The following is a 12,862-nucleotide window of genomic DNA, read 5'->3' on the forward strand; positions in this document are numbered from 1 at the left end:
TTTTTAACAGAATACTCTGTTGGCTGCCTATGCATCAGCAACTTCAAAAATATGTTTTTTTTATTTTTTATTTTGAGCAATACCTCACTTGTAACAAGGTTTAACAAAATGTCATCGCGTTCCCTTCCAAGCAGAATACTACTGCCGGTGAATAATATTATTTGCCAGGACAGAAAATCTATCAGCTCGGCCATATCCCTTCTGCTTCTCGCTGAAACGGATAGGAGGGGCGGTCTGAGTGCGCAGCCGAAGTTATATCGTTGTAATCACTGCATGCAAAGCCTTCCATGCAAATCTTTTTCATTAACCTAGTGTTTTAGTGTCCGCTGGTATCCTACTTTTGAGGTAGTGCTAGTTAGGCTAAGGGGAAAATACTACAATGTAGGCGTATTTTTATAAGAATCACAGTATACTGTAAATACTGTTCGCTATTATGACTGAAGCATCTACTTCACCTTTTTCTGAAAACCACCCAAGACTTATCGTTACCCTCTTAGAGTGACTGAGCTTTTTTCACATCAAAATTTATCTTTGTGCAACAAATTAAATAAGCAAAGTTATTTGCAGAAATAGATATATTTGGGTGATAAAAGAAGCTCAATTGCTCATTTGAAGTTAAAGCCAGTAAAGGGTCAGTCAGTCAGAGGAAGAGCTTTCATATGCAGCTTTGACTGCAGTCTACTGGCGTCTGATCAACCAGCAGGTGTCGCTAGATAGCGATCGGACTGGGGATTTTTTTGTTAGTTGCCAGAGCACCAAATGGGTCATCAATATGAATTTGGATCAATTATACAAATTTTTAAATATTGTCTGATTATAAATTCAAAGGTGCACAGCACCTTGTGTTAGAAGTAAAAATCTTTCACCCTTATCCTGCTGTTTCTGAAGTGTTTAAATAGTGACCAGGTCTTCACAGAAAACATTTCAGTCCCCCTTCATTGATTTTCACCAGTCCCCCACAATGCTCCGCTGTATTACTAATCCCCCACAATGCCCACCTGCCTCCCTAACCCCCTACAATGCTCACCTGCCTCCCTAACCCCCCACAATGCCCACCTGCCTCCCTAACCCCCACAATGCCCACCTGCCTCCCTAACCCCCTACAATGCCCACCTGCCTCCCTAAGCCACCTGCCTCCCACAATGCCCACCTGCCTCCCTAACCCCCCACAATGCCCACCTGCCTCCCTAACCCCCTACAATGCCCACCTGCCTCCCTAACCCCCTACAATGCCCACCTGTCTCACTATGTCATTGTCTTATATCATGGTGTTTATATAAAACTGTCAGGTAACATAATTATCACAATGCACCCTGATTTTTGAAGGAAAAAAACAGTGGCTATAAAAACATGGATACCTAGTTCACAAAGCCTGATCATGTGGTGTGGATTACTGCAAACAAGCTCTGGATTAATTTGCCCATATGATTCACAACAATATAACCTCTGTAATTCAGAAAAATGCCTGAGATCACTGTGGAGCAGCAGAAGGAGCGAGTGTGTGTGCTGACTCGATTTTGAGTGCAAAATGAGAACACAAGATGCCAACACCACAGCCCTACCAAGTAGCTACAGGCCACTCTCCTGTCTGGTGTTATTCCAATAATTTTATCCATCTGCCCATTTGTTCCTGTTAAACTAGAATGAAGTTTTATCACGTTCAGGAATCATACTGATCTCACGTGGTCCAGACTGGAGCAAATTCCTGTGTGCTTAGGAGACTTTCTCAGACTGAAGCAAATTCCTATATGATTAAGGGACTGTCTCGTAGGGAAAACAACAATTTCCCATGATCCTGTTCGCCTCCCTGCAATGGAGCGAGCCCCCCAGTGGGATCTCATATGATGTTTAAAGTTACTTGTCAACAATAATGATGAACGCACATTTACATTGTTAATTAACATGCTATCAAACTTTATGAACTAGTTTTTTTATTAGAGGGATGATCTAGAGTAATTTTTTTCTACCATCATAGGTTTTTTTTTTTTTGCATGGTTACATTTCACCTCAGCCATATCGATGTTTGTAAAATAGGAAGAATTTCAAAATATTATTTTCATGTTCCTAGATTTACCTGCGATCCATCCTTCTGGAAAAGACTCTTATTATGTTACTATAAATCTTTTATCCATATGTTTCAATAATATAATTATATACCCTCTTCCCTTTCTCATTCATGTACCATTCTCTGATTTCTAAGGGAAGAAATTAAAGATCCTTCACACGTGATTTAAAAGCACAACTTTATTGATATACAGTACCTTTTTAGGAATCAGTTATTCTGTTTTTGGCTGTAGTTGTATACTTTGAAATGTGAAAACAAAAAATGATAACACAAAAACAAAACTATTTGACAAAATATTACACTCACACTGTTTCAGTAACAGCATGTCATAGGGCTTGGGTATGTGGTTATAGCACTAAATGTAGGGCTTGGGTATGTGGTTATAGCACTCAATGTAGGGCTTGGGTGTGTGGTTATAGCACTAAATGTAGGGCTTGGGTGTGTGGTTATAGCACTCAATGTAGGGCTTGGGTGTGTGGTTATAGCACTCAATGAAGGGCCTGGGTGTGTGGTTATAGCACTCAATGTAGGGCTTGGGTGTGTGGTTATAGCACTAAATGTAGGGCTTGGGTGTGTGGTTATAGCACTAAATGTAGGGCTTGGGTGTGCGGTTATAGCACTCAATGAAGGGCTTGGGTGTGTGGTTATAGCACTAAATGTAGGGCTTGGGTGTGCGGTTATAGCACTAAATGTAGGGCTTGGGTGTGTGGTTATAGCACTAAATGTAGGGCTTGGGTGTGCGGTTATAGCACTCAATGTAGGGCTTGGGTGTGCGGTTATAGCACTAAATGTAGGGCTTGGGTGTGTGGTTATAGCACTAAATGTGTCTCCATGTGCAATATTTTCTTATATGAGTTACTCTCTATTTTAATTTTTTAGTACAATTGATTGTCAGGCCTCTTGGTTGAAGATACTGCAGTTTTTTAATTGAAAAGTTTATTTGCACAAAGAGCAGCTGTCGATTCAGGCGTCCGAGGGCCTATAGCATTCTAATTTGTCCCCTACTCCAGTGGAAACATTCTAACTAGAATACTGTTTTTAGCCTGTCTATAATTCTGCCATTTAAATGAAAGACAACAGCGATGTTATGATGAATTCCTTATCATCAATATGGCTAAATCATTATTTTACCTAAAATATTAATCAAATGTGAAAACAGGCATATTTATGTTTATGAAATGAGAAAACATGCCAGGCAAGGTATACAGGGATTAATGTAATTAGCTGCATTTAGGGACTCAACCATGTACAATATTTAGCTTATTAAACATATCTGTCCAGCTTTACTGTATATTTTTTTACATCCAATACAAAATGATGGCTTTCTATTCCAGTGGAGAGATTAAGTGTGAAACTACACTCTGATTTCGAAAAAAGTAACTTTTTAAAATAAGACATTCTCAAACTAGGCAGGTTACTTGTTCTTTATGTCATAATGACAATCCTATCTACAGCAGTTGTCCATCAACTGCGTTAGTACAAACAACTTTGACCTATGACTTTACTTGAGAAAGACTGAAAAAAGTGACAGTACTATATTTATAATTAAGCGGCAACGCAGAAAGGCTTCAGTCTCAATGTCATACAGGAGTACAGTGGAAGAAAGGGCAGATTAATGGGTAAGTATGAAACATCGGGAGGAGGTGTATAGTTTAGAAATCAGGGCAGAATAACGTATTTTATAAATACAGATGTGGTGCCATTATAAGACTGGAGTGAACCACCTTAAAGGATCGCATGAAGCAGGCTGGATTTGAGCCCCATATGGCTGGCCCATGGCCACGCCCATGCTGTGTGACAGTCACACGCATGGAAACCAGTTTGGGTCACTCTCAGGGTCTGTGTTCAGGGTCACACTCAGGGTCTGTGTTCAGGGTTCGTGTTCAGGTTCACACTCAGGGTCTGTGTTCAGGGTCACACTCAGGGTCCGTGTTCAGGGTCACTCTCAGGGTCTGTGTTCAGGGTCACACTCAGGGTCTGTGTTCAGGGTTCGTGTTCAGGGTTCGTGTTCAGGGTCTGTGTTCAGGGTCACACTCAGGGTCCGTGTTCAGGGTCACTCTCAGGGTCTGTGTTCAGGGTCACTCTCAGGGTCTGTGTTCAGGGTCACTCTCAGGGTCTGTGTTCAGGGTTCGTGTTCAGGTTCACACTCAGGGTCTGTGTTCAGGGTCACACTCAGGGTCCATGTTCAAGGTCACTCTCAGGGTCCATGTTCAGGTTCACACTCAGGGTCTGTGTTCAGGGTCCGTGTTCAGGAGGACGCAGTGGATTAGCAGCTGCACTTCTTCCGCACTGGCTCTGCTGTCTCTGGTTGGCTGGAGCTTCCGCCGTTGGACACCTCTGGCACTGACTTGTCCACACATTGCTCCATGCGCTTCATGACGAGGTTCAGGAGAGCAACCACTGCATTTTCAACTTCTGAGCCCGTGGCAGCGCTTGTTTCAAAGTAAGGGATACTGCCGAGGGAAGGAGAATTTTTACAATGCAAGAACAGTACATTATATTGGGAATACAGCAGAGGTCCTGTCCCACAAAGTACCAGCATAATAACACGAATCACTTACCCATACTTTTCTGCCAGTTCTTTTGCTAGCTTCTCCTGTACTTCCCTCTGGTCAGCCAGGTCTGCCTTGTTACCAATTAAGACTATGTCTGGATTTTCACAGTAAGCATTGGCTTGTAGTTGACCTAAAAAAATAATCAATTCAATTAGTCATTTATATTATTTGTATCAATTTGTATTTGGATAGGATTTAGGATAGTTGATTTAACCCTACACACTCTTCCTGTAAATTCATTGACTTCTGGCATGGCCCGTCCGTGTGCACTTAATGAATAAAGTCATATATCTAGCAGTTCCAATGTGTTTTGTTTTGCCCCCACCTGTTTGTTTCAGGTGTTGTTGAATGTTTGGTCGCATGCGGTGTCTAATGTGTCACAGTTAAAATGATGAAATGTGAAATTGTAAAACAAATTGTAAAAGCCAATAATCTTTAAGCTAATTGCATGAACACTCCCACACACATCATAATCGTCAGAGTGACATCAGCGCATTATTAGCATTATTATACTGCTGTGCAAGGACATGCTGCATAAATCAGAGGAGAGGTCCATCTCCCACTGATGATACCTGATAACTGCTGGTGAGTCACTACAGAAAAAAAGCAGTTGAGACAATGGTCTTTTTCTGTGAGGTTCAGGTTCAGGTCAAGGTAATCAAATTCATGCAGATGTTACATTCTTATATTTGGGCGGAGTGTATTTTGTATGTCCCCCTACAATATGGCATTTATACAATTAAACAGTAAACAGAGTGGGGGGCTGCTGGCACGGCTTTTCAATGTTTTCTGTGCTTGAGGACATGGCAGAACAAACCAGCTGCAATATGCCGCATCACGTACTCATCCAGTTTCGGACATTTATGAAGCTCTGCTGGCTGGTGAGGTCAAACATCAGCAGGAAGCCCATGGCATCTCTGAAGAAGGCTGTTGTAAGACTCCGGAATCTGGAAAAACAGGGACATTCAAACCTAGGTGCAGTCACCTTATTTAGATGGAAGTTTATTCTGAAAAAATGCTAGTGTTGCAAAAATGTATTGCGCACTTGGGACTAGCTACAGCACTCCTGTCTTTGGACTTTGTGTCATCGGTCTAGCTTTTAAATCTGCAAAGTCCACTGTTGTGAAATGGTTGTGAAGGAAGAGAAAGTGACCAAATAATAACAGAAGTATGCTTGTATGGACTTGTGGTTATTGTTTGTTCACAGTGTTATTGACAGTAATTTTTAGAAAGAACATTCCTTATCTAGGTTGATTTGCAGCACTGACATTTAACACACTTTCGTATGATCGGAAGTCACGATCCAAAACCACTCCTGCAACAACACAGTCTACTTCACGCTGAGGCCATTTACTGGGTCAGGATTAGGGTAAGGGGTCTGCAGGGTCAGGATAAGGGGTTTGCAGGGTCAGGATTAGGGTAAGGGGTCTGCACGCACCTCTCCTGTCCAGCTGTGTCCCACAGCTGCAGGTGCACTTTGAATGTTTTTCCGGTCGTTCCTTTGGGGCCTGTTGACATGTAAGTCTGGAACAGACCACAAAAGCATAAACCAAGACCACTGCTCACTGCTTTTCTTATTACACACACTTTCATGGATAACAACGGTGACCAGTAACAACAGATTAAACTAAAATGCAAAGGGATGTTCTTCAAATCCTTTCTATGATGACCAGCACAAGCCTAAATTACACCATTGCACATGGCATAATATTGCATGACATGAAACATCATGCACAGGAGATTGCTCAATGAATTCCAGTGTTTTTGTTCTTCAGGTGTCTGCTCGTTTGTAAGACCTTCACATATCATGCAGAATATAAGGTTGCTAATGAAAAATAACCAGGATAGTAACTGGATTACTTAGTGCTGCCCATATCATTTTACATCAACTCATTTAGACAGTCGGGCAGGGGTGCCCAATCTTATCCAAAATAGGCTGATCAGGTAACAGCTTTACCTGATCAATTAATTGCTGAGTAGTAACAAAACTAAGCAGACTCTGTGGCTATTCCAAACCAGGGATCCAGAAACCTAAATTGCAGACTGGTTACTAATAGCGGTCACACTTTTTAAAAATTGTTATTTTGATATTATTTATTTTAAAGAAAAAGTAAATTCCATGCCAATTTCATGTTTTATATTTCCACATAGACTTATCCTGCTATAAGCAGTACTATTAAAACAAAATAAACATCTATGTCAAGTCATTCCCAATAGAATTCTTCATTTTCAGTCTTTATTCTGTGATTTTTGTCATGCGTTTAACTCTAAATCCACAATGCCATGAGGGTGTCGGTCTCTGTAATGCAATAATCAATAATCTGTTCAGTGCTGAGCTGAACATTTCCCCAGCAATGGGGGCAGATAGGGTAGCACAGGGTGGGAGTTCTGTGTGAAGGCTATGGAAACACATGGGTATTTTTAAAAGTTTATCTTAACAATGGTGTTCAGAAATAGTATGGAGTAATGATATGGATCTATGCGGTGAGAACTACCATAAAGGTGTCCTTGTGAAGCTAGTATGCTCAATGATAATCTACATCAGTGGCCCCCAACTCTGTTCCTGTAGATCTATCATCCTGTAGGTCTTAATTTCAAATCTAATTTAGCACATCTGACTCTACTAATTAGCAGCTCAATGAGACCTCTAGCTGTTGAATGAGGTGTGCTTTGCTAGGGCTGGAGTGAGAACCTACAGGACAGCAGATCTCCAACAGCAAGGTTGGGGATCACTGATCTGCATAACAGCCAGCACCTAGCCTACACTTACACTAAGCAGTTACTTAGTAGTTACAGCATTACAGAGCATAACATAGGGCTTCTTTCAATAGCTGCACTGGAAGTAACATAAAACCTAAAGAGGGACATACACCCTCCAATTGAACTTTACTTTTGAACATAATCATGAGTCGGGTCTCATGGTCACTTGGTTGCATGACCCCATGGTTACATCATTTCACAGAAGTACCATGCTTTGATGAACTGTTTTTGAGTTGTTTGCTGCAGGTAGGTATGATTTGTCCAGGTAGGTATGATTTGTCCATCCACAACTTTGCTGAGGATGGAACTGACATAATCTGTTTTCATATTTCTTATTCATGGTCTATAGCAGGGGTGGCCAACCCAGGTCCTGGAGAGCCGCAGGGTCTGCTGGCTTTTGTTTTTTACTCAGCACTTAATTGATCAATTAAAGCAGTTGATTACACAGTTAACTCACCACACCTGGTTTATTTTGTGTAAGTGGTTGTTGTATTTAAAGTCAAAACAAAAACCAGCAGACCCTGCGGCTCCCCAGGACCGGAGTTGGCCACCCCTGGTCTACAGGCTGGTTTTCACGGTGAAGGGGTCTTAGATGTTGACAGTTAAAATATACATCTGATTACATTATATAATGTAGCTATAATATATACATTGTACTGCGCACTGTAATTAAAAGCATGTCTAAAACATTTATTTGGATTGGGCCACAAGTACACCCGAACTACTGCACTACCAATGAAATACTAAATTATGTGACTTTATACTTGAACATTCAAGAAGAAACAAAAGCAATGTTCACTCACCACCCTCTTTTCCCTGAAATCTATTCCCACTGTGGCAATGAACTTGGGGTTGAACTTGTTGTCAGTGTACCTGTACAGTAAGGTGGTCTTCCCCACTCCTGAGTCTCCTAAAGCTAGGAGCTTGATGAGATAGTCATAGTCCCCATCAGTCATAGTGCTGACTGAACCTGTCAACAAACAGAGAACATTGGTCAGAGATTCTTTGAGTGTTCAGATGTTTCACAATTCTGCGGCAGTCTATTATTGAGACCCTTCAGCTTCACTCAACAGACACTATGTGACAGGACAGACAGAGCCCAGTATTTAACCCTAATTCCTACAGTACCTATGAGGTCCATAGTGGACTCATATAAGCTCTGTTAGAGTGAATTAATACTGGACATTTACCTGTGTATATGTATACTGAGGCGAACATTTCATCAACCAAATGACACATAAATCTGAATTTGATATGGGCCTGAAATAATTAAGAATTTGTGTGACCCCCCTGGGAGGGAGCTATGGCATGTCCGAGAAACACCATTGTTTGCCGCTTCGAGAGAGAGCGAGAGCACCCCACCAACACAAAATCAATTAAACGAACAGCTTTACCCTTCCCTCTCACAGAATCTGGACAAAAATAATAAACTAAAACAACAAACTAAAATAACAAAGAAAAAAGTAAAATTAAGAGACAGCTTTTCATCTAGTCGCTTCTAGCTGGCCAGTTGCGAGCAGCTTTTCTCCCTTTGTCTTGTGCTCGGACAGACAAAACTCAAAGACTCGCTCTCTTGGTGTGAACTCCCGTTCTCAGGCCTGAACTGTGAGAGGAACACACCTTAAAGCACCTGTTTGTGCTGTTTGATGCAACCCAGGTGTGTGTGCTCTCTCCACTGGCGGGCGTTGCCGAGCCCAATCCGCTTCTCTGGTGGACCGAATGCGAAAGCATTCTTTTAAAGAAGGGGCTTAATTATGGTGGCCTTTAATGCGGATGGTAAAATGGCAGTTTCCAGGGAGTGATTGATAATATTTAGCAAATCTCCTGAAAGGCAAGTATAGACTTTCTTAAAAAAAACTGGTGATGGGTATAAAAGCACAGGTGGATGGTTTATTTAATTTATGGATATATGGTACATCCAAAGCATACCTCTAAATCCAGACAAAAATGGGTTGCTAATCACAAACGTGTGATAGCTGCCCCAGTCCCCTAACCTCCACTGAGGGGAGGCTGCCCCAGTCCCCTAACCTCCACTGAGGGGAGGCTGCCCCAGTCCCCTAACCTCCACTGAGGGGAGGCTGCCCCAGTCCACCTCATGGCCCAGTCCTAACCTCCACTGAGGGGAGGCTGCCCCAGTCCCCTAACCTCCACTGAGGGGAGGCTGCCCCAGTCCCCTAACCTCCACTGAGGGGAGGCTGCCCCAGTCCCCTAACCTCCACTGAGGGGAGGCTGCCCCAGTCCCCTAACCTCCACTGAGGCCCAAAGAGGACCAAGGCCTCAGTGCTGTTATCGCTGCTAAGGGAGGGGCACAAAGTACTAAATCCAGGGGTGCCAATAATTGTGACACACATTTTTAGAAAACATTTGATAAACAATAAAATGAATGTTACCCAGTATTTTTTGCTCGTATTAATTGAGAATGCCAAAAATTGTGGAGGGCACTGTAGAAAGTCCAGTTCTACTACCTATGCTACCACATTCTGTTAGGCCATGTGATAGAAGCAAATTGCTTGTACTGATGTGTTTTAAAAAGTACAGCTGCACAGACACAACTATGCTGGTCACAGGCAGGTGGCGCACTACTGTACCTTCCAGAATGCCCACAGGATCCAGACAGCAATGCTATGTTTGCCATGTTTACAGTAATAACACACATCACACAGGGTGTGTGTGGTTGTCACTCAAAACAGATCTTGTCATACCTGTTTTGACATGCCAGTAGAGTGGGGCCAAACCTTGACCTTGTGGATAGAGCACATCCACTATTGCAACTTAAGGAACAATTGTGTTTGGATTGCTTCCAAGGAGGAATAAAATATTTGATATTAAATCTTTCTCCATAAGGACAGGAACGAGCATCATAATAATGCCATTGTAGAGTACTGTGCTGGGTAATCTGAGCACAGTACAGTCATCACAGCCCATTTGAAGCAGTCTATCCAGTTCACAGAGCCATTCAGCACTGTGTTTGTGTTTAGCCTCAGAACAGACACTTCATTGCTCAGGTAAGAACACCTGGCCTGTAGAGACACACTCAGAGCCAAGGCATAGACACTGTGAGGAGAGAAAATGGCATCTTGCAAGCTCAGTATGGACCCAGGTGAGTCTCCCTTCATATGTCTGGATGTTAATTTCTCCTTCTTGTAGTTTTTTGTGAAGACAACATTTTAGATTGAAGGGGAATGACTGCTTTATAATATTTTGTCAGTTTTAATAGTGATGTTGGAGCAACAGCAGGACAAATTAAAGCTGAAAAAGTAATGACAGCAGTATTACTTTTCTGTTTTTGTGATACCTTCTCTAATATCATCAGTGCATGATAATCCACAATCACAATGAAAATGATCCAATGTTACTAGTCAAAATGGTTGAGGGATGTGTTCATTAAACTTTCACAAATTTTCTATCGCTAATGCAAACGTTGTTACTCTAATCAAATGTACATGCTGTTGCTTGTGCTCACTGCTGCTGTGATCAAATGAAATACAACAACTCGTTTTTGTAAGTTTGAACACAAAACGTTTCAAAATGATGTCATCCTTAGCATTGTAATACAGTTCCCATTAAGCATTTCACCAGACATCACTGGCTTGCTCTGAGCTGAGGAGGTGAAGCTATTTAGATATGTCTTGGATTTTCACAGGGTTTTAACGGCATGAAATTAACAGCATCAAAATGACATTATCGTGTGTTCTTAGGGATTAACTAACTCAAAGTATTCTTTAAAAATCAAAAATGAACATGAAATCAAGTACTCTCAGAAAATTCATCGAATATAATAAAAACAATTCTTCCAACTAACCATCAGTGGGTCTTAAGTTCTAACAGTATTTTTGTCAAATTGCAGAAAATGGATTCCTCACGTCAGATGAAGAAGAGGAAGAATCTGCCTGCTGTAAGGCACAGAGTCAGTCAGCTCTGCGGATTGTGCTCATGGGGGTGAGGTGGGCAGGGAAAAGTTCAGCTGGAAACATCATTTTGGGCAGAGAGGAGTTTGACTCCAAGGTAGGCACTGTGCGTTGTGTGAGGAGACAGGGTGAAACAGCTGGAAGGCAGCTCGTTGTGGTGGACACATCAGGCTGGGTGTGGCATTCAGCCCAAGACACTGCAGCAAGAGTTGAGCAGGAAATAGCCAGCAGTGTTTCACTATGCCACCCTGGTCCGCATGCTATCCTCCTAGTTATCCCCACAGGGTCACCGGGAAAAGGGTACAAGCAAGCAGTGAGGAAACACTTAGAGCTTCTTAGTGAGCGGGTCTGCAACCACACCATCGTGCTGTTCACCCAGGGAGACACCACAGATCAGCACATCGAGAAGGGAGGGAAGAGCCTCCAGCTGCTCTTAGAAAAGTGTGGGAACAGGTATCACATTCTTAACACAAAGAGCACAGAAAACCTTAGTCAGGTTACTGAGCTGCTGGAGAAGATTGAGGACATGGTGGAGAAGAACAGAGGTGGTCATTATGAAATTCAGAATGAGGGTGTAGAAAGGTCCGTAAAGAGGAGGAAGAAGGTGGGATGGAAGGCGTGGCGTCAGCGTGGGAAACAGAACACCGGTCAGGATGAAGAGACTCAGACTGAGGCTGAACTGCTCGCATCCCCGGCCATGTTCCCTCGTGAGTTTTTATTTTTTATTTCTTAAAAAAGATGCATTGAGCCATGAGAAATTCAATGTGTGCTCATCACTTTCCACAGGCACATATGCAAGCATGTTAATGCAGCTTGTTTCTTCCTCTCTGACAGGCGAGGAGATCCAAGCACACAGGTTGCCCGAGCTGAGAGTAGTGTTGCTGGGCGAGAGAGGGGCTGGCAAGAGCTCTGCAGCAAACTGCATCCTGGGAAGGGAGCTGTTCGACACCAAGAGACTGACTGGGGGGTGTCAAAAGGAAACAGGTCAGGTTGCTGGGCGGCAGATCACTGTGGTAGATACTCCAGGATGGAATGGAGCTTCAGAGCAGGAGACATCTGATTGGGTGAAAGAGGAGATGGTGCAGAGTGTTCATTTGTGCCCTCCTGGACCCCACGCTTTGCTCCTGGTCATCCCAGTGGGCTCATCTATGAACAGGAAAACAACTGTGAAGAAACACCTGGAACTCCTCAGTGGGAGAGTTTGGAGACACACGATCGTGCTGTTCTCTGGAAGCGAAGGACTGGGAGCGATGCCCGTTTCACAGCACATCGAGAGAAACAAAGACCTGCAGTGGATTGTTGAGAAATGTGGGAACAGATATCATGTTCTTGATGGCTTGAACACGCCTGATGCCGCTCAGGTTACACAATTATTAACAGAGATAGAAAAGATGCTGGAAGGAAACGATGGCTGGCACTTCTCACTTAGAATGTATCTGGAGCTCGAAAAACAGATAATCCAGCATCACAAGAAGAGAGAGAAACAAACAAAACACATGAAATATGAGGATGCATGGAGCAAGAAAGAGAAGACCCTGGTTGAAGGAACAAAAAAGGCATTATACCTAGAGGAG

At 42.7% G+C, this 12,862-nt stretch overlaps 2 protein-coding genes across 3 annotated transcripts in view; one reads left to right on the forward strand and one right to left on the reverse strand.

The window, feature by feature from the left end:
- Positions 1-2,229: 2,229 nt before the first annotated feature.
- Positions 2,230-12,862, reverse strand: part of LOC135233667 (ras-related protein Rab-27B-like) — a 17,956-nt gene continuing 7,323 nt past the window's right edge. The window contains exons 1-7 of one of the 2 annotated variants that reach the window (XM_064297465.1): positions 8,571-9,464; positions 8,184-8,350; positions 6,059-6,144; positions 5,464-5,567; positions 4,627-4,750; positions 4,336-4,518; positions 2,230-4,305 (exon numbers count right to left, since the gene is read on the reverse strand). In XM_064297465.1, the coding sequence (XP_064153535.1) occupies positions 4,263-4,305; positions 4,336-4,518; positions 4,627-4,750; positions 5,464-5,567; positions 6,059-6,144; positions 8,184-8,350; positions 8,571-8,619 (756 nt within the window). In that variant the 5' untranslated portion in view covers positions 8,620-9,464 and the 3' untranslated portion in view covers positions 2,230-4,262. Of the gene's footprint in view, positions 4,306-4,335; positions 4,519-4,626; positions 4,751-5,463; positions 5,568-6,058; positions 6,145-8,183; positions 8,351-8,570; positions 9,465-12,862 lie in introns of those variants that run through there. The other variant, XM_064297464.1, reaches the window with a different exon arrangement.
- On the forward strand, positions 10,335-11,810 carry LOC135233690 (GTPase IMAP family member 4-like). Its single transcript, XM_064297491.1, has 3 exons — positions 10,335-10,480; positions 11,228-11,731; positions 11,806-11,810. Exons 1-3 carry the CDS (start codon positions 10,450-10,452, stop codon positions 11,808-11,810), a joined length of 540 nt encoding a protein of 179 aa, XP_064153561.1. The 5' UTR covers positions 10,335-10,449.

The sequence above is a fragment of the Anguilla rostrata genome, chromosome 10 (genome assembly GCF_018555375.3).
Source record: "Anguilla rostrata isolate EN2019 chromosome 10, ASM1855537v3, whole genome shotgun sequence".
Taxonomy (NCBI): Eukaryota; Metazoa; Chordata; class Actinopteri; order Anguilliformes; family Anguillidae; genus Anguilla; species Anguilla rostrata.